The 22,008-nt window shown below is 44.1% G+C and overlaps 1 protein-coding gene across 1 annotated transcript in view; it reads left to right on the top strand.

Annotated features, from left to right (window-relative positions):
* gbf1 (golgi brefeldin A resistant guanine nucleotide exchange factor 1) overlaps positions 1 to 22,008 on the top strand; it is a 77,987-nt gene that overhangs the window by 21,305 nt on the left and 34,674 nt on the right. The window contains exons 4-6 of the mRNA XM_080542806.1: positions 12,085 to 12,216; positions 20,826 to 20,944; positions 21,493 to 21,601. Of these exons, the coding sequence (XP_080398932.1) occupies positions 12,085 to 12,216; positions 20,826 to 20,944; positions 21,493 to 21,601 (360 nt within the window). The remainder of the gene's footprint in view (positions 1 to 12,084; positions 12,217 to 20,825; positions 20,945 to 21,492; positions 21,602 to 22,008) is intronic.

Raw genomic sequence — 22,008 nt, 5'->3', positions numbered from 1 at the left:
TGGCAAACTGCCGCAGTATTAGACTGAAACGCCAATTTTGTCAACTGTGTTTGTATTCCTTTTTTCCCCTCTTTTTTTTCTCCTACGCGTCTCCGGTTTACTTAAATTATGTGCTGAGAGATGTTTTATGACAAACAGCAAGCCCCAGGGAAGTGCACTTTATACATCACTAGACCGGGGCTGCCATGTGAACTGCCGTAGTGATTCTGTTTTTTTTCCTCCTCAACATCTCAGCTGGCCTTCTGCACAAACCGCAGAGGAAATAAAGAAACCTGAAGGATCCTGTCTCCTGTTGGAAAGCTGTAGGGAAGTGTGCAGTGTTGTCTCTGTCCCTCCCACTGTGGCAGGGGGTAAGGGGTATACCTCATGCCAAGAGGCTGCGGGCCATATATCGTGCCCTCTCACCCCCTCTGCCCAGCCCTTGGCCCCTGCATTTCCCCAAAGCCGGTTACAGTATCTCAGACATGTGGACCCACAGGGGAGTAATTTATGACAGTTGTCGCCTTGGTCTGCTAAGCCGACCAGGGGCATCTCCAGCCACTCTGAGCGGGACATTTCAGAGTCCCAGTGGGGATAAACCCGATAGGCTTTAATGTTTCCCCACCATGGAGCCCATGTGGCATCGCAGGACAGAAATTTCCCTCACAAGCCTCTGTTGTCTAAAGTAACCACCGTTTCCATGGAGAAGGGTAGCTGACCCATATGCACGCTACGTGACACGTTTGCTGGTGCCCCAACGTGCATGTCTTCTGAGAACATGAAACATTAAACTTATGAAATCTTGCATTTAGTCAGATGCACATCATAGTAACGGAAATGGGGTTTCCTCGTCATATCACTGGATTGCTTTTGTGATTGACAAAAAGAGAACCGGTACATTTTTAGTTCTATCAATTCTTGATATATTTAGAATATAGCTGTTAGTATGAATAGTAAGAATATTTCTATTATGTTTTGGTTGACTTCAACCCATTCGCCCCTCATCCCCGTTGCTCCGTAAACTTGTATAAGGTGCCTCTAGCAGAGCAAGGCTAACCCAGGGTGTGGTGCTGCACGGAGTCCCTCAGCTTCCCGAGTCCCTCCCAGTTCCCCGGGCTGCGGAGGCTTTTAGCTCTGTGTGCCGAGTCCCGGCCTCTGTTTGTTTGGGTGTTTATTCCAGCTGGACAGAGCACAGGGCTAGCCAGGGAGACATTTCATCTGTGCGCCCTAGACTGGCTAAACAGTTCACAGGCGAATGATTAGTGATGGTAATAGCGCAATTGGCTAGTCCTCTCCCCACGGACACCAGCATGTGAAAGCGCCTCATTAATGTGCTTTTGCTTAGTTTAGGACCTGACTAACTGGCTGTGGGTGGGGGCACGGCGGTCCGTTGTCCTCTCCACCCACCCACCCCTTCAGCCCACAGTAAACTGAAACAGCCAAGATTAGTATTAATCCCTCTTAATGCTGCGGCTCATAATATAGTCATTAGGTGACTTGAGACTAAGCCTTCCTACCTAACTGCTGCGATTTATTAAACACACATGGAGGATTTGCTGTCAATGCTGGCCGGGTATAAAGAGCGCATCACGTCTAAATACAGTGGTATCAGACTATTAATACTGATGAAGCTCTGTGTGAATGGTTACATTCAAATGAGCGGTTTGGGCTGAGTAAAGAGGCAGGGATGAAAAGAACGAGTGGCTTTCAACTGAATCATGTTTCTCCTCTGTTGTCTTCATTAGCATGCTGCACACTCTCGTACCTGCAGCTCAGCTGCATGGTGTTTCTGTTCAGAAGAGACCTCTTTTTGGTCACGAGCCATCCGTAGCAGCTAATGCGGTATGTCTGGAAATAATGCATCCGCTTTTGAGAACTTGGAGAAGGGAGAAAATAAACTTCCGGAGAGGGTCTTCTCCAGAAAGACAGTTTTGGACGGTGGGGGTCTCCTTAGGTTTATTTATGCAGCCACTTAAAAACCAATGGCCAAAGTCAATACCATTAAATAGCATTTGTATATTTGCCAGCATTTGCCAAGAGTTTGAGATAATTTGGACATGACAGTGTGAGCACTTTTTGGTTAGAAAGTGCTAATATTAGCAGATTTGTGACAGTGGCTACGGAGAGTGGAGTGGATAGCATTCTGTCCATAGACTGCTGACAATGTAAGGGAACTGCAGGACTCTGGGCTGAACTTGACCATTAGGAGGCTGATCATCTTTGAAATTAACTTGCTATTGCATTCTGAGACAACTTGTGCTAAATTATCCTCTTCTCATTACATTGTTCTTACTATTTACAAACACGTTCGCCTTTTCTTTCATAATAAAAAGCGTTTAATTATCCTTTGCAGTGAATTAGTCATCAGTTTATTTTTCACCCGCCCTCATTTAGTGAGCACAGCCATGCTAACACAGCTGCCCCCCTACAAGCTAGCTATGGAGATAATTCAGTAGTAGTCCACTCCAGAAGGGAACTATGCAGAGAGGAGCCAGAGCTCTCTGAGTCTATAATTCACCTTGACGGGTTCATTCTGTGAGAGTGTTGTATTTATTGTCATGTCCCGACTCCTCTACATTCAGAGACTGAACATTACACTCGAAGCGACTGCTTGACTTTGTTGGATGGATATGTTTCCTGTCCTTATGATATCAAGTTAAGCAGTGAGAATGAGTGAGGGATAGAAGGGTAGCTAAAGAGGAAAAGGGAGAGAGAAAGACTAAGATCACCGTTTATATTGATCACCTGTTGCTGGTGATCTAAACTAGAAAAGGCAGGGGATAGACTACACTACAGGAATAATTTAACACTCAAAAACAGAGTCTGTGGGGTGGTGTGGGTATGGTGTCTTTGTAACACAGTAGCTGTAGCCTGATGTCTAAGGCTACAGTGAGTGGTTGCAGGATTCTCTCATACTCCAGGGAATACAATTAGTGGAGAGCTGAAGGAACGCAGCAGGTGAAACAAATAAGGGGGAGGAACCCCCCCCTCCCCCATTTGTGTGTCTCTCTTTCTCCTCATCACTCCATCCCTCCATTCCCCCCTCCCTGCTTGTTCTCTCACTCCCTCTCTCCCCATAGATTCTGTCCTCGCTAGCTCTCATTCAGTTATTTTCTCTTTCTCTCTGTCTCTCTCTGTCTCTGTCTCTCTCTCTCTCTCTCTCTCTCTCTCTCTCTCTCTCTCTCTCTCTCTCTCTCTCTCTCTGTCTCTCTCTCTGTCTCTCTGTCTCTCTCTCTCTCTCTCTCTCTCTCTCTCTCTCTCTCTCTCTCTCTCTCTCTCTCTCTCAACCCCCTCATTCTTCAGTGCAGTTGTGGATGGCAGGAGGGGTGTGAAATCTAGTCCAAGCCGGAGCATGTGTGCCGATTTATCTCCCCCCCCCCACACACACAGATCTTTCCCAAGATGTGCCCCCGGATCGGCAAGGGTACATGGTCAAAGGATCAGATGGAAATTCTGTGTCTTGCTCTCACTGTTTGTTTTTCTGGAAATAGAGGTGATAATACAAGACCATCTCCCCTGAAGGGCACCACAAGCTAGCACTTTCACCATCGAGAATAAAATGGATTGAATTGGATTAGATTGCAGGGGCCGTATCGCAGTGATCAACAGCATTAAGTTTATAGGCCTATGTTTCATGAGGATCTGAACGTAATGAATTCATGTGTTAGCTGAGAGATGGAATAAACAGTTAGAGCTGAAACACATTTTCAACTATCAATGACAATTAATGAATTCAAATATTAGGTTTTTTCTTATAGCATTTCAAGCAGGGCTGACATTAGACAGAGATTGCTTTGGCTGTGCATCTTTTAGGAAGCATTTCCAAACACAGACACAGACACACACACACACACACACACACACACACACACACACACACAGAACGGAACTGGATGTGCTTTCCTCCCCCTCTCTCAAATGTTTTAATTCAGCATGATAAAACATCCGTTATTTATAAGTTGATTGAGCGTAAAGTATGTCCATCCATCATAGGGGCGACGGCAGGCTGTGAAACACATTAACTGGACGCTGGGGCCTGCCCAGTGCCCGGCTGGAATAATGCGGCTTCTGTGCAAAGTATGCAGCATAGAAAATAAATTTTATGTACAGGACAACAGGTGCAAGCCAGCACAACGTGGCCCTGGCTGGCCCCGGCCAAGGCAAGGTTTCTCTAATGAAGTCATGCTTTTTGAATGCACTGGGTTTTCTTTTTTCTTAAAAAAAAAGAAAAGAAGAAAAAACGTTTTATTTCTCCACATACTGGAAGCAGCCCTGACATTGGTGTTTAATAAGCCTGGTCCATTAGAAATGTGTGACTGATATACTTTATACTTTCCTTGATATTTTGCCCACTAAAAGCAGCACAACGTTTTATTTTCATTACCAATCAGATGAAAAGATTCATTTCTTCTTGTTCATCTATTGACAGTTAAGTGTGGTTAAATGTGTGGCTCACATTCCCCAAGCCTGTCTCTTTCTCTCTCATATAATCTGGCGTATCTCCCTAGCCAGCTCTGCTCCTATTTGTCTTAGTAGTCAATACTTTTTTTTTGTAATCAATTATTTATTGCAAAACAGTACACAGGAAAAACTCACATTATTACACCAAACAAAATAAGTGTCGGTAACCCCCCCCCGATAACCCTTCCACCCCCCCCCATAGTTCTTCATTACACTATATTTGGTATATCATAAAATCATAATAATACAACAATTACAGGTTACATTCACATACAACACAGCCTACAAACACAGTCACTCCATCAACTCTTTTATCTTATGTATTGCAGAGGTCCATGTTTGAATTGTCCTTTCTTTAGCTCCATGTATTCTGGCTATCTTAGTAGTCAATACTGAGGTCTACAGACACCTTTGAACAGAGCCCTGTGGGTCAGAGGTGCTGGCCAATGATGTGTGTTGTTTGTTTGGTCTTTAGCCTTCTTTAATATCAGGGCCCAAGGTGTTGCAGACAAAGCCTTGGTGGCCAGGGGGGCCTGTGTTACGTGGTCTGCTGAAAGATGAGAGCTATTATGAAGAGGAGGAGAGAGCGCATGAATGACTGGCCGGATTAGGGAGACCAAACATGCCCTCTTCTTTATCTCTGTCAATTAAAGTTTATGCTGTGCTGTCACTTTCACAGTCTCACACACACACACACACACACACACACACACACACACACACACACACACACTCTGGTGCCTCAACCTCTGTTCACGGCTTGCAACGGGAGGACAAGTGGAGGGGTGATGACACAAAGCCACCTCCAGGCACAAAGGGCTTCCCCTGCAGAGAACATCAACAGGCCGTACGTGTTTAGCCCTGCTCTCATCCCTGCTCTCATCCCTGTTCTCATCCCTGTTCTCATCCCTGTTCTCATCCCTGCTCTCATCCCTGCTCTCATCCCTGTTCTCATCCCTGCTCTCATTTCTTCTCTTAGAATGTATGTTGTTCATTATATTAGCCTTAGGTCTTCAACAAATAGACATAACATTGTCATACCCCTTAATGATCCTATCCGTATGATCTAGGATAATGTTTACTTATATTTACTTGTAAATATGTGAAATGGGCATTTTCATTATGAGACTATTTCAGGAAGTAAATATGAACTTGCTAAGATATCTGTCAAGCTTGTATATGCAAATAATTATATTGTATGACCATATGAATTGTGGACTGATTTTGCTGGGAAAAAAAAGAAAAGCCACTGAGAATGGGATTTGTTTCTTGGAGGTGTGGTTTGATATACCAGAGAAAGTAGGGGCGTCATGTCTAAGTTATGGTTTTTATACTTTTTATTGTTAATTTTGAGGCTTGAATTGATGTACAGTGCATTCGGAAAGTATTCAGACGTCTTCAATTTAAAATGGATTAAATTAAAATAATTTGCCATCAATCCACACACAACACCCCAGAATGACAAAGCGTGTTTGGAAATTTCTGTAAATGTATTGAAAATACAGGAAATACCCAATGTACGTAAGTATTCAGACCCTTTGTTATGACGCTCTTAAAATGAGCTAAAATGCTAATTTCTTTGTTGTTTTTGTTCATCAACAAATAACAAATAAGTTGAATTGTGTCCATCTTAATGCAAGAACAATAGTTTGTCATTTTGGAATGAATATCTTATCAGTTACACACTAGATTAGTGCCATTGCAAAGGGTCTGAATACTTACATTTACTGAAATTTCAAAAAAAAGTGTTTTCACTTTGTCATTCTACGGTATTGTGTGTGGATTGATGGCAAATTATTTTAATTTAATCAATTTTAAATTGAGGCTATAAGACAACAATGTGAAGGGGTCTGAAAACGTTCAGAATGCACTGTATATGACGGCTATATACTATAGACAGTTTCAGCTCCTTCTTAAATTGAAAGCATAGTAAACTATTGATTTTCCATTGAAACTAGTGGTCCAGTAAATACTCAATAGTAGCTCTGTAATTTAATATTTGCCATGCATGCCTTTTGGTTCAGTCCGCATTCATACCACATGGGTTGTAGTCTTGTCTTTGCTGGCCCCTGTGCAACAGACAAGGTGTATGTATACAAATGCAAACTACTCTATTCCCCATTACAATCTCTTCTATGGATGCCCTGCCAAAGCTACAGTGAGTTACTTCCGAAGCACTTGGAAAAAGTTTTAATTTCTCTGGGGCTTTTAAATTGCCTGTTTAGGTTGTGCCGAGGCATTGTTCAGAGCATCTATAAAATACCGCTGTGGGTTGGAGACAAAACGACCATATGGAGTTCCATAGCGTTGTTACATCCTAATTGCCCCTTTCGACAACTGCCAATTTCCTTCAAGAAAAAAGAGGAAGGGGGGGGGACACAAGATGTAGGGGTGGGGGGGGTGGCTCGGAGAGTTGACATGCATCAAACTTCTCCCGGCAGATGGATAAGACTGTCATCCAGGACCTCCAGCGCAAGGATGAACATTCTCCCCGGATTTCATTTAGCCTAGCCGGCCCTCAGCATTAGGAGCCCTGTGCTAGGAGGACTCTGAGGGAGGGGGGGGCCCTAGATCAATAACCATCAGTGTTTGGTTTTGGGCTGCTGCGCCAGTCACAGGGTGACTAACCCTCACCCCCTCCCTCCCATCACCCAGGGTGTCATTTTCTTTCAAGGTAATTTTCACTGCGCCTGTGGACCGTCTCTCGTGTGTGTCTGCGTGCGCGTGGCGCTGCTCTCAGACACAGGGATTTCACAGGTCTGCTGTTTATTTATTTTTCTCTCCAGCTGATTGTTACAGTGAGGGTCCATTTGCAAGTTGGCTATGTTTTGTGCCCGCAGAAACACATACAGTACACACGCGTACACATGCGTGCGCACAGAGCGGGGCCCAGTTCAGCCCAGAAAGGCGTTATATTAAATGGCCGTTTTTTTAGCCCGTGGAGCCAAGAGTCTTAACATGTCAGGACATGGACGGATGAGAAGAGCAGAATGTGTGCAATGCCCGCTGTCATAAATCTGCTACATATCATACACACATTCCACACTTCACGTTTTTGGCTCCCTCTTCTCCCATTCACAAACTAGAGCCCCCCCCCCCCCCCGAGCAGCTTCCGTTCTCCTCTTGACAATCTCTCAATTCAAATCATATCAGAATGATTCCATGATATCAGGGGATATCAGTGAACTAGGCTATACTTCAGGGTTATCCAACCGTTCTTCCATTGGACGGCAGGTGTTTATAAAAGTGTGTTATTTCGGTTAGCGTTAGAAGTGTGTTATTTGGGCAGATGAGCCGTCACTGTGACTGAGAAGAGGATCTTAAAGGTGGAGAGAGAGGGGCCAGGGGTTAGACTGTCAGCAGGCAGCGGCCCCCCTGTGTATGACTGTAAAATATGTGACACAGCAGTCTGACAAATTAAGTTATTCATCCTTTTGTGATTAAATTAAGCAAATACAAAAGGGCCGCCGGTCCCAGTGCCCACAGGCAAGCAGTGTTTGTATTTCTGGTGTTGTAATCATGTGCTGCTCTGAATAGCTCGGTCCCTCGCTTTCTCACCCGCTGACAACACACACACACACACACACACACCACTGTACCATTTGGAAAATTGGCTTTTTGTTTGCAGAGCCCTAATGCATGGTTCTCATGAATTCAGTTTTCTCTGGGTTGATTCAGTCACATTCACAACAAGGGGTAGACCAAGCACAATTAATGAAACTGGATGCAATGGCTGCTTGGTTACTTCCTTATCTCAGAATCAGAACTTATTTTATTACATCCAATGTACAAGTACTGAAGAGTAACATTCAACATTAGCATTGCAGCAAGATACAAAGAGTAAAGTAAAATAAGTAATGATAAAGTAATGAAGTGATGGTAGTCGTACTACAGTGTAATCAATAGTGCAAAATGCTGTGCAAAGTACAATAGAATGAAATGCAATATGATACACTACAGTAGTCAATAGGGGTGTACGCTACACAAAAAAGCAAATTTCTCTCCGCAGTATACCGGTAAGCCAACAGCGATAAAAGCAAACACATCTGGCCAAGCACTATTAAATTCTCTATTTTCCTCTGCGACTTTTCTTTTTCTGGATGTGGAATCCATAACTAGAGAGACTCAAGATTATTAACTATTAATTAGCTATTAGCCATCGTTGGCTATTAGCTACCAGTATTGACGTTCTACAAAAATAAGAAGAAAAGGCGCTGTGTGGTTAATGTAGGTACGCCTTGACGCATGTTTTAGTTCACGAAGTATTACAACATTAATTAAATTCGGTGTATATGCTACACATTTTTACAATTGGACAATGTAGGAATCACTTACAACAATGCTAAATGACAATGTAAAAAAATTTAAATAACCGTTGTTCATTTCTATATAATTTGTGGTCAAAGCCACAGGGAGCCACTGGAGATGGGCAAAAGAGCTGCATGCGGCTCCAGAGCTGCAGATAGCTGACCCCTGGACTAGGGCGAGGCCTAGTTCTTACAGTAGTTGTTGAATCCTTCGGTTTAATAGGCCTAAGAAGGACTTCTAACGGACGTGTCTTGAATCTCATTCTTTTTCTCTCTCGTACTACATTACTTTGCAGTCTAGGCCTCAGCTCCTCCTGGTATTCCCTGTGTTTTAAGCCCTTTCTGGTCCACTGCCAATGGATGTGCATGTGTTAGATGGCCCCGAGCTGCCCTCATCCTGAGGTGTTCTCCTGGGGGCAGAGGTTCAGCCTCTCCCCCCTCCTCTCTGCCGGGGAGGTTTGCAGAGGTAGGCCACACATGGCTGCCCACATCACAAACAGTCAGGAGGACGGACTAAGGTTCGCACCACACGGTTTCTACCAGCCGCAGAAAAGCGTTTTCTAATCTAGAGACGTTGTGGTGTTAGAAATAAAATAGTACGACGGAACCTCAGAAATTATTTGCGGGACATTTGATTTTAAGTCATTAAATTGAGATATACTGTAATACACGCGCACACACGCACACGCATGCACGCACGCACGCACGCACGCACGCACGGATGGGAGAGCAGCTTTAATCCCTCTTTTTTATTTTGTGTAATGTCAGCCAGAGGTCAACCTGGTTATGGCTGTGGCCATCTTTATTTATTTCTCACCACAAGCTCTGGAGATTGAGCTGAAGCACAGAGCCCATGTTTAGCCCTTTATTTAAGAAGATCTCCAGCCAGAGAGGGCGAGGCCCAGCTGATGTGCAAGCCCCCTGTTCACCGATGGCCAGCTGGATCAATACAACACAATTGAGTTCTCCAATCTGAGAGTCTTTGAGACGCAGCAATGGCACTTACTGGGTGATTGCCTCTGATGAAGTCTTTATCAACCTCTATTGACAGATTAATTTGAACAGTCTCCCCCCCCCTGGCCCCTGCCTTTCTCACTGTAAAGTCATGGACACTAAGACCCCCTTTTAAAAGTTTTCTGGGATGATTGAAACACAACAGAGAGTGCCTTTTTCTTTTTTGAAGTTGACACCAATGTTTTCTTTTCGTTGATTCGTTCGTTTTGTTTTTGTTATTTTGTCCTTGATATCTGATGGGGGTGGGGGGGGGAATTCATTTCCATGGGGCACCGAGGTGAACCAAGGGTTCTTTGAGACCATTGTTCCTTTAGATACTGCTACATTGTCGCTAAATTTACACCAAATGGATCTCCCCCATCAAAGGTGCATTGAGCGTGTTCATGGAGAATACAAAGAAAACACCAAGCCCCCCCCCCCCCCCCGAAAAAAAAGAGAAAAGAAAATGCAAGGAGGAGAGGATTTGCTTTTGGAAGCAAGTCTAAAACCAACCTGGAGGCCGATGAAGGGAGTGTGGAAATTTCCAAATTATTACATATTTGATATCCAAACAAGCCGCGGGGGTATTGGATATCACAAGTTAATGCGTGGCGGTCACATGTGCACTCTTGGCAATTGATGGAGGCTCTTCTCTGCCTTTGAAGTTGTCAGTTGTTTTTTTCGTGTGTAGAGTAGCTGTTTCAAGAGGAAGTACTAATCCGTGTGGTATTGCTGCGGCAAGCAGTATTTTCGACACAACACCCCAAAACGCTGTTCGTGACTGCACTAATTTGACCGTTGTTGTTTTACCTGGTTTGGATTTTGTAGCCCTTTTCGACCTCCCCTCCCTCTCTCTCACTCTGGGTTACCATCAGAGTGAGCTTTTACCCACGCCTCTATAGATTTGCCTGAGGTGCTTTCCCATCGCAAGACGCCAAGCAAACTGCCTTTCTCTGCCAATTTATTGAGAGGACGATTTGGTGCGTCCTCCTCTACAGTTTGGACGGCCCTTTGAAGTAACCTGGGTTTATTCTTTAATTTAGCCATTCCAGTCGGTCTCCAATTCAATTGTCTTTTGTCATCTTCTCACTTTGGAATATGTAAACAGAGAAGCATTGCTGTGGGTCATTATGGGATTTCTTTCCAGTCACTATGACCACTACTGAGATGCTAGCATCTCCGCCCCACCCCCAACTACACCCCCCCAGTCCAGTCACTCTACAGTCATTTTCATTAATACTAAATCCAACATCCTACACAGCTGCCTTAAAAAAGAGCTTTTGGAAATTGAGTTGTAATAAGATACCGTGTGCTGCCAAGGTGAATAAGGCGGCTCTTGAATGCCTCTCCCTCTCTCTCTCTCTCCCCCCCTCTCTCTCTCTCCCTCTCTCTCTCTCCGTCATACTCACTCATGCACACACACACATACTCACACACACACACACATACTCACACACACACACACACACACACACACACACACACTCTCTCTCTCTCTCTCTCTCTCTCTCTCTCTCTCTCTCTCTCTCTCTCTCTCTCTCTCTCGCTATCCCCCCCCCACCCCCCAATGTTCCCATCTTACTGTGCTGGAGCAGTGGGAGAAGGTTACAACCTCCTGGGCAGCTAATTCCCCATTGATCTGCCCTGGGGTACTGGAGCTGTTTACACAGGCGTTTATAGAGAGGGAAGCATATTAAAGGCAGAGAGAGACTCCTACCACTGAGCTGTTGACCACACTGTTACACATGTTTGTGCACAACATAACATAAAGGGGCTAAAGCCTACTGAGACCTTGCATTGTTTGGATTTTTGGGGGTACCATTAAGCATGGAAAATAATACAGCAGATTTTGGGGGTACCATTATGCATGAAAAATAATACAGCAGATTTTTCTGGTTGCATAAAAACATAAAGAAAAAAAAATAGTGTAAAATTACAGATAGAGGACAGACATGTCTATTTGCTGCACTCGTTATTGCCTCAATTGCTACTTTGCTGAAAGCCTACGTGGCTTTACAAATGATTCTTTCCCTTCCTTTTTTTGAGACCCCCAGTCAGACACAGCACTCTTGTACCTGGATATGGCACTGATTGTTGAATGTTAACAAACTGAAATACGGCCAGTTCTGTTTTCTCCCGAAGGAGAAATATTCTATCAATACCTTTATTGCTGGTAGTGCTGTATTCAGTGTTGGCTGACCTGCCACCTCTGGGACGTTTATGTCTTTAAAAAAGTCTTGTCAGTCTGTCATCGGTACTGATTTCAGTCATATGGAGCTTTTGGTTACTAATATGGGGCACTAACAATTGATAACATTTTCTCTCTCTTCCTCCTCCTCCTCAGAGCTTCCGGATGTGGAGCCCAATGTGTTCCTGCGGCCTTTCCTGGAGGTGGTACGCTCTGAGGACACCACTGGACCCATCACAGGCCTGGCCCTCACCTCTGTCAACAAGTTCCTGTCCTACGGCCTCATAGGTCAGCTCACCTGTCACCTCACACACTCACACAGACCTGTCCTCAGGGGTGCAAACTTGTCACCTTTCTGCTAAATTAGCCGTTTTTATCTCAAAATAGGTCATCCATGTGAATTGTGTAGATCTCCCTGTCTGCTAAACTCTGCTGCAGTTGAAATAACGTTTAGCTTCAGGGAGCTAGGTACAGTTCCAGACAGCATAGAGAACACAGTCACGGTAAACTGTTTTAGAAGTAATTCTGCAGGTGTTGAGGTCAGGGCTGCTGCTACTTACACACGCATCATTGTTAGACCACCGTTAGTGCTAGCGATATCTATTTAACACCATTAGTGCTCGCGCTATCCCCCCCCCCCCCTAAGGTTAGCCACAAAAAAATGTGTCACCTTTTTGGGCCATCACCTGTTTGCACCCCTGTGTCCTACGGCCTCATAGGTCAGCTCACCTGTCACCTCACACACTCACACAGACCTGTCTTACGGCCTCATAGGTCAGCTCACCTGTCACCTCACACACTCACACAGACCTGTCTTACGGCCTCATAGGTCAGCTCACCTGTCACCTGTCACCTCACACACACAGACTGTCTGGCTGCATTTATGATTGATTGATGCTTTATTGATCATAAAGCATCAATCAATATGAAATATGAAAAAAACAGACATTAATTTTGATTGGCTGGTAACACTTTAAATTTCATGTATACTACTATGCTACAGCTATGTAATTACGCTGGCGCTATACTGTTATCTGTCTGTTGTCAGGGCGAGAGAGTATTGACGTTGATGGAGCAGACTCTGGCCAGTTGTAGAACCATCATAACTGATAATGCTACACTGTGTTACGTGTCACCAATTGGCCAAATAAAAAAATCCCCTGGTTAAATTCAAGTTGAGGTACAGTAATTGAGTTTAAATCGGTTGGGCAATATCCAAAAAACAAAGAAACATGTTTAAGCACTTTACAGACTATTTTCTCTAAGATATATATATATATATATATATTAGGCCTATATATATATATAATGTCTGCCCGTCCTAGTTCAAATTGATTATAAATTATATTAAGCAATGATATTGTAATCGTTCCTATCATTCCTACCCTCCCATGTTTATGTTCAGATGTGGTTCTCGTTCGAAAAGACAACGTCTGAATTTAATTATGCTGGTCAATTGGAAGGTCAGTGGTGGTCACACTCAAAAAAGTGTGTAGCTCTGTAACAGAATGAATAATAATAATAATAATAATAATAATACAATTTGTATAGCGCTTTCTCATGGACTCAAAGCACTTAACATGTCAAGAATATGAAAAATAGAAAAGAACTAGCTAATAAAAATCTATAACCATAAGCCTGTCTGAACAGGTGAGTTTTTCCCAAGGCCTTAACACCGCCAGCATCTGACATGATGGGGCAGAGCATTCCACAGGCGAGGAGCAGCAGATGACAATTGGCTGTAAAACTTGATTCCGCCGTAATAACATTAACTAGTGTTCATTATATGGCTTTCCCCATCATCCCAGAAATGGTGACAGTGTGAAAGACTGAGCAGGCTAGAAGATTTATTTTCAAAAGTAGTTTTTCAGCTATATTAGTGACTAGTCACGTCAGCCACTTGTACCAGTACACGTCTCAAATATCAAATACCGTTTGATATTATTTGATCACGCTCAAAAATATCATAGCTTTATAATTCTCCTATGGAGTTAGCAATACAAGCTTATGTATGTGCTATGTTTGTCCCCAGACAGCTTTGCTGTCATGGCAATCTATGGTTGTGATGCATTAGGGATGGACGGTTTCCAATTTTGGAAACCGAGAAACCGTTAACGAAAATAACCGGTTAACCGGGATTCAAAATGACATTGTTGAGCCGTCAATTTCAAATAATGGAGCCCTATTATACTACTACAATACATTCATGCCGAAAACACCGGAAGCACAGTCGCAACACAATTAGGCTACTTCATAGTTTCACAAATGTAAGTGGTCGCTGGAATGCGATTTCTTTTCAATACTTATAAGACGCATCCGTAGACCGAAAGGAAATTCAACCAGCAAACATCATGTTCACATCAGCAGCGGCAACTTCAAAGAGACAGAGATTCCTTATTTGACAGCATCTAGACAACACAGCACCGAGAGTCTGCCCAACCAGGATAATGCCAGCACTCCAAAACCAACTCAACCAAACCAGTAATTAATCAGCCAAACAGCAGTGAATATGCAAACCGTATACCATCCATTAATACACAGCTTAATGCGCACACACAGGTAAGCCTACCTGGCTTTTGTGATTGGCTTTGGCTGCGGGTCCCGAAGTAGTAATATGTTGACATGTTCCGTGATTTATCTCCGATAGTCACTTAATTAATCTCCTTCCATTTGATCCTTCATCAAATGCGCCGTCCGATGTTATTGCGAGAGGTTTCGGCCTTTCATAGACCATAGCCATGTGTAGCGGTCTGCAATGTACCCCATCACAGTGGGCATGAAAGTTGCATCAAGACTAGTCTATTTAGTCTGTAAGACTATTTGGTTTTTTTTGCCAGAAAAACAATCTTGTTCACCTTATCAGTCATCGGAAGGACTCGTAACATACACTCTTTTTTTTTTTTAAGGGAGCATCTCGCTTCCGTAACAGTGTTGCCAGATGGGATTGATTTCCAGCCTAACCACAGTCTAAAAACCGCCCAGTGTGATCATAAGTAGCCCAATAGGGCGGGAATACGCCCAATTAGGCAACACTGTTCCCTAATTCTCCGTTCTGAGGAGAAGCTGTCATGTGACACGTCTTTTTAGACAGTTAATTTATTGACAAATGACATTGTTGACAAAAATCACTTTCATAGCATCTTCAACCACACACTTTATGGCGTTTATTATATAGGCATATAGCAATTTATGACATTGTGATTAAATGTAAAAAAAATCAAAAGTCTGGTTTTATGATGGTTTTGGTAAAAACCGTTGCTATTGTTTTCGGTTTAATCGTAAAGCCGTCCAACCCTATGATGCATTCACTTCACCAGCACATTAAGCAATAATACACTCTTGGGTGTGCTATATTGTGGATGTCAGGACAGCTGTGATGTGGTCATAGTGAAGAGTGATGAGCTTGTCGCGGTGATATCATGGATATTGGAAAGGCTGGAATGCTTCTGGGCCAATCACAATGCTTGATTTGATCAACCTGTTGTATAAAATATGATACGGTCGTGTTTGTTTGACCCTGAGAACAGCAGACAACAGCCTGTCCACAGTCAAAGGCTCCGCTATTAGTCATCATAGACGCACTCCGAGAATGCCAAGAATGATGAGGTCTCATTATTCATGCTGTATTGGACGTTGTTTTGCCACACAAATAGCACAGCCTGTCCTCTCCTCGCTCGCCTCACCACACAAATATGGCGGGGGTCCGCCAGTTGTTGTCAAAAGTGTGAAATAAGAATGCATTTCCAGATGTTAATCTAAATAGCCGGGGTTGAATAAATAATGTGATGTAGCTCTGTCAAAACAGCTGCACCCATCGCTAAGTAACTAAATAAGCTCCGTCATGAGACTGAATAACACCGTCTTGTCTAAGTAAGCCCTCGTCCTGAACACGTTGTTTAGTATTGAGCTGTATTTTTAACACTCAGCTGTTGTATTATGGGAAGGGTTTGTATAATCTTTTATTTCAGGTTTCTTACTTATCAGGTTGTATTCTGAGCTACAGCCTACTACCGTATGGCAGTTGTCTTTTTAGAGACCACAGCCCCCCACCCACGCACCCACGCACGCACCCACACACGCACGCACTACACCATTTCAGATCAACCCCTCACAAATCACTCCCTGACTCCCAGAGCTCCTGTCTGTCACTCTGTACCCGACGCCTGCTTCCTAATCCTTCAGCCCCCCCCCTTCTTATCAGCGGGGGTACAAAGGGGACGGGTAACCATGGCAATGAGGCCCAGCGGCTCAAGACAATGCCCCCCCCCTCCCTCCCCCCACCTCTCAGCAGAATGATGAGAAGAGATGACAGCGACAGGGCGCACACGCTTGGATATTACACTCCGTTTGAATTCAGCCCGTGTTCCTCAAACGGTGTGAGGTCTCTACCAGCTTGTTAACACACAGAGTCAATGGCCTCTCTTCTTCTCCCTTACCCCTGCATCTCACTCACTCCCTCAACAGTGCTTGTGTGTCAGGCAAGGCTGGATCACCGAGCAGGGACACCCAGGAAGCTAGAAGGGTTAGGAGCTAATTATTACCGTCCAAAGAGAGTGTCAATTGAAGGCGATTTGCACAAAATATGATTTGAGCTTTTCAGTGCTTTGATTTATTTTTTTCCAAATTACTTAGGCTTAATTTAGGAACATTCTCATTGTACTGAACATATGCTCTATTGACACTGACATGAACAAGTAAAGTACATTAGTGTGGTTGTGTAACCAAAGTTGGCTCTTCTTTCTAATTTATTGTTAGTAAGTGCCAAACACAAGATGTAACTCCTATGATACGATCTAATCGTTCCCATGTCCTGACATGGTGATTCACTGGTGATGTTCTGATGATGGAGCCTCTGTTTAGGAAGTGCTAGAACTGCTCAGGCAATTAGATTGGCCTGTTGGTCTAATCCTATGTGGACAACAAGCTACTTCTCTGGTTTCTAGTCATGTGAGATTGATTGAATGACCTTTTAGAGTCCAGCTAATTAACGTGTGCTAGAATCATCCAGTGAAATGTAAGACTGTCCTTAGTCGCTGCCTGTCTATAGCTTAAGATATGACCTGTTGCCTGATGCTATATATCATTGCTGCTCATTTGTTTTATTAAAGGGACACTTCCCAAGTTGCATAACCTCATATTCATTATCTCCAGCACCATACCAGGTCATACTTTCTTTTTTTTCTAAGATTTTAAAGATACATTTTACTACATAACATAGATAATTGTTTTCACATAATATATAGCTATATATATATACACGTAATAGATATTATGTAGACACTTGTATGGTGTTTGAGATAATAACTATGAGGTAAAATATATATGTGAATATTTAGTGTCCCTTTAATTATTTGTTTAATTTTAGATAAAAAATAAAATACACATTTCCAAAGAACGAGAGCATAAGATGAAGAACCTTGCTTGTTTGTTTGTTCATTGGCCACTCAATTGCACAAAAAAGTGTAGCTGAGTTCCTTACCTTGCAAAAAAAAAAAAGGGTGATGCTGAGAGACTAACCGGCTGCTCCTGTCAAATACTGCCATCTGTTGGCCATACATGGAACATTCGATTTTTATAAAATGCTTTTACTTTTGTGTCACCGGTCAGAATTTGTTAGACTATGTTAGTGATCTCAGAGTTATCTTTCTTTTTATATACTTTGGAGATTTGTTCCTTTATATAATTGTTAGTTCTCTCATTTACACACATTTAACATCACTGACGTTCTTAGAATTTTGTACGGTATTAAATAATCTTATATCATACTTTCCTCAACAACTTACTTTTTTCTATATTTGCATTTATCATGAATGGTGATTAATTCAGTTTGATTGGGACTTATGTCTCCTCAGTACTTGTTAATGCAGCCCCCCTGTGATATCCCCAGTAGTGATCTGTGTCTGACTGTTGTACTGAAGCAGTGGTGTGGTTTTGTTCTTTTGTTGTTGGGTTGATTATGTAGAGCCTGTCTGTGATAAGGTGGAGTGGCTCAGTGCAACTTTGCACACATTACTCCCCTCAAAGACTGCTCTCAGGAGAAGCACAGTGGGATGTCACCCAACTACTCCCCTCTCGTCCTTGGGGTGGGGGTGGGGGGTGAACTACTCCCCTCTCGTCCTTGGGGTGGGGTGGGGGGTGGGGGTGGGGGTGGGGGTAGTGTATGGTGAAAAAGAGAGTTGGAAAATCCCTCACACATACACACACAGATATGTGTGTGTATGATATATATATATACACACACACACACACACACACACACACACACACACACACACACACACAGCTCATTTAGTGAGGGCTAATTCCCCTCAATCTGTGGCCTGAGGTCTGCTGGCACAGAGGGAGTGCTGGTCTAAGCCCCTCTACTGACAGACATCCAGATCCCCTCTCCTGTCCTCTGCTGCCACGGGCAAAGTTATCAGACAGCAGAGCCTCCCAGCCTCCCAGGCAGAGTTATCAGAGTATAGCCTCCCAGGCAGAGTTATCAGAGTATAGCCCCACAGCCTCCCAGGCAGAGTTATCAGACAGCAGAGTTATCAGACAGCAGAGTTATCAGACAGTAGAGTTATCAGACAGTAGAGTTATCAGACAGTAGAGTTATCAGACAGTAGAGTTATCAGACAGTAGAGTTATCAGACAGTAGAGTTATCAGACAGTAGAGTTATCAGACAGCAGAGTTATCAGACAGTAGAGTTATCAGACAGTAGAGTTATCAGACAGCAGAGTTATCAGACAGTAGAGTTATCAGACAGTAGAGTTATCAGACAGTAGAGTTATCAGACAGCAGAGTTATCAGACAGCACAGCCTCACAGAGTGTCTATCCTTAGCATCCACCATTATAACTTTTCTCTCCACAAATTAGACTAGAACTACAACATAGTCATTTGCTGATTTAGTTTTCTATAAATTGGATTTATGGCCTCTAACAAAGTGTGTGAAAGGCTATTTTAGTAACTTCATTCACACTATAAAAGAAATCCTTAGGTGTTCGGTGGTCATTTCTCATGCCTTTTTAAGTGAATAGCATTGTCATTCTCTACTAGGCCTACTGTATAACGTCAACATGGGCTAGCTAACCCACGAAAGGTGATTCAGTGCCGTTCAGAAGGGGGGACAGGTGAGCAAACTGAAAGTCACTTGGCCCAGGGAAAAGCAGCGGTCCTTCTGTTTGGTTTGCTGAGATGTACTGTATGAGTCTTTGTATTGAGTATGAGAGTGTGTGCCTGCTAGACGTTTTGTATGCACACTAAAACACACTCTTCTCCCTCTCTTCCTCACATGGCTGTTCTGTTGCTTATGGGATAGCATTACCCCCCCCCCAACACACACACACACACACACACACACACACACACACTCACATACACACATACACACACACACACACACACACACGCACGCACGCACACACACGCACGCACACGCACACAGTAGTGTGTCTCTCTCATGTTATTTTAACTACTTTTACTACTTAACTTTTAACCTCCCTCCTTTAGGCCTGGCTTTTGTAGGCCCTTGCCAAGAGAGGGCTTAGTGTTTCATATCACTTGAGACATTGCGCCAGATACCCAGAGTGTGGATGAGATGTTTTCAGCACAACTTCCACGGCTGTTGTCACCCCGTGCCTCTGGAGGGACGTTGGCATTACTCAGTTTCACTCCTCCGACCGCGTTCAGACATTTCTAGGCCATCCGATCTTCTACTATCATTAACCGACACTCTTGAGATTGACACAGATTTTTTGTTCGTCGTCCAACTCGAAAAATTATTTCTCTCCATTTTAATTTCGGCGAATTACGCTGATTATCGACGCTCAGAGGGTGGCGCCAGTCTGAACCGCCCCCCCCTCCCCACGAGACCCCCCTATTGTGTCCTCCTAAATAGCTGGGATTCACTGTCAGTCAGAACTCTACCTGGGAAGCCTTTTCCCTTGTCCCCTCCTCCCAACCCACTCCTCCGTCTTTGACCCCTCCATCCATCCATCCCCCCCTCCCCCTCCTCCGGTGCCCTGTGTGCTTATTAGTTAATGAAATGCTCCCCGAGAGCCGATGGGAAAGGAAAACAGGCAGTCTCCGGGTCTGCTATCTGGCCGACGCTCGGGTTTCAAAAACACAGTCCTCCGGTTGCCTAGACAGCCCGTTCGCCCGGCCTTCCCAACGAAAGGCCACATCTGGTGATTAGATCTCAGGCTAGGAAGGACCTTCTGGATGGAACCATCTGAGATTGGCAGCTCCGTCCCAAACGTGTTGTCACCTCTCCATGGTGAGAGTGACAGCAGCTGTCTGCTGTGCCTGCATTTGGCAATTTATTGATGCACTTTGAGAGAGTACTGCATATTCCCCCTTTTTGCCTAATGACATAGTAACATTATACATCAAAGTATGCACTCAGTTATAATTCTAGTCTTTTATCTGTTTTGGTATTCTTGATTAACAAAGAATGCGAGTGCTTTGGATCATTTCTTATCTCAGAGCCAATCACAGTTCTAATAGGAGTACGATGAGTCTGTTGCACAATATGCATCTGGAGGAAATGGAGGCAATATCGGTTGCCATTCCTCAGCATAATCTCCTCGCTTTACCTACCTGCTTTTACTTACCTGCTTTTACCTACCTGCTTTGAACAAGCCTCCTCCAGATGATACCACTAGCTAACTAGTACTAGCCAACACACCTCTCCTTCTACAATGCCAGGGACTGCAGATGAACATTTGCTGTTTATCTATATATGATACGCATCAGATCTCAGCTTCTGAGATGTATAAATAAACAAATAAACCTATTTAAAAAAAAAAAGAATGTCTCTGCCCCGTCTTGTTTTTCTTAGGACAAAGGTCATGTTTGCATGTTGGAATGGTGTAACATGCAGCCTAACAAGCCTCTGGTCTGTGTTGCAGATGCCAACCATGAGGCGGCAGCCGAAGCCATCGAGAACATGGCTGACGCGGTCACACACGCCAGGTTTGTCGGGACGGACCCTGCCAGCGATGAGGTGGTGCTCATGAAAATCCTACAGGTAACCAAGGGTTACTCTCCAGATTAACACTTACATTCAAACAAAAGCCCGAGTTGTAGATTGTACTTCAAGGTACTACTATGTGGAAATATATATGTATATATTTTAAGATAACAAGCATGGCGTTATAAACACATTCATACTGAAACACACAGACACAATTTACATCAGAATTAATTTAGAAAATGGAAACGTTTGATGCGTTGTGAAGAGTATACTGCTATTTGTTTTAAGGCAATTAATCCCTGTGAAGTGAGATGTCAACCCTGAGTGTCTATCTCTCTCTCTCTCTCTCCCTCTCTCCCTCCCTCCCTCCCTCCCTTCCTCCCCCTCCCTGCCTCCCTCCTTCCCTCCCTCCCTCCCTCTCTCCCTCCCTCCCTCTCTCTCTCCCTCCCTCCCTCTCTCTCTCTCTCCCTCTCCCCCTCCCTCCCTCCCTCTCTCTCCCTCTCCCTCTCCCTCCCTCTCCATCTCCCTCCCTCCCTCCCTCCCTCTCTCTCTCTCTCTCTCTCTCTCACATTAATCCACTCTGTGTGTGCTGCGTGTGACAGGTCTTGAGGACCCTGCTGCTCACGCCCGTGGGAGCCCACCTGACCAACGAGTCTGTGTGTGAGATCATGCAGTCCTGCTTCCGTATCTGCTTTGAGATGCGCCTCAGCGGTGAGCTCTCTCACACTCTCTTTCTCTCCCTCTCCCTTCCTCCCTCCCACCCTCCCTCCCCCTCTCTCCTTAACCTAACTCCCCCAGCCATGTACACACATGGCACTTGAACCGTCCCTCTAGTCCACATGCTATGCTAGAAAAAGTTTTACGACATTCATTTTTGGGAAGCTTTTTTTTTAAAGAAACAACCTCATAAGCTCATTGATAGGAACACGGGTTCAGTATCCATATCCATAATGTTAGTATCCATATTCTCAGGTATTCCTCATCCCACACAGCTACGGTTACGGTGACCTCAAACTCTCACCCCTCCCAAGCACATCAGTAACCCCCCCCCCCCGTCCCGTCCCGTCCCTCAGCTGCGCTTTAATAAGATTCCCCCTAATCCAGCAAACAACAGCGGA

The sequence above is a fragment of the Nansenia antarctica genome (genome assembly GCF_963989245.1).
Source record: "Nansenia antarctica genome assembly, chromosome: 1".
In the NCBI taxonomy this organism is placed as follows: domain Eukaryota; kingdom Metazoa; phylum Chordata; class Actinopteri; order Argentiniformes; family Microstomatidae; genus Nansenia; species Nansenia antarctica.
The sequence above is the reverse complement of the archived record's forward strand: the minus strand, read 5'-3'. Positions and strand labels throughout refer to the sequence as shown.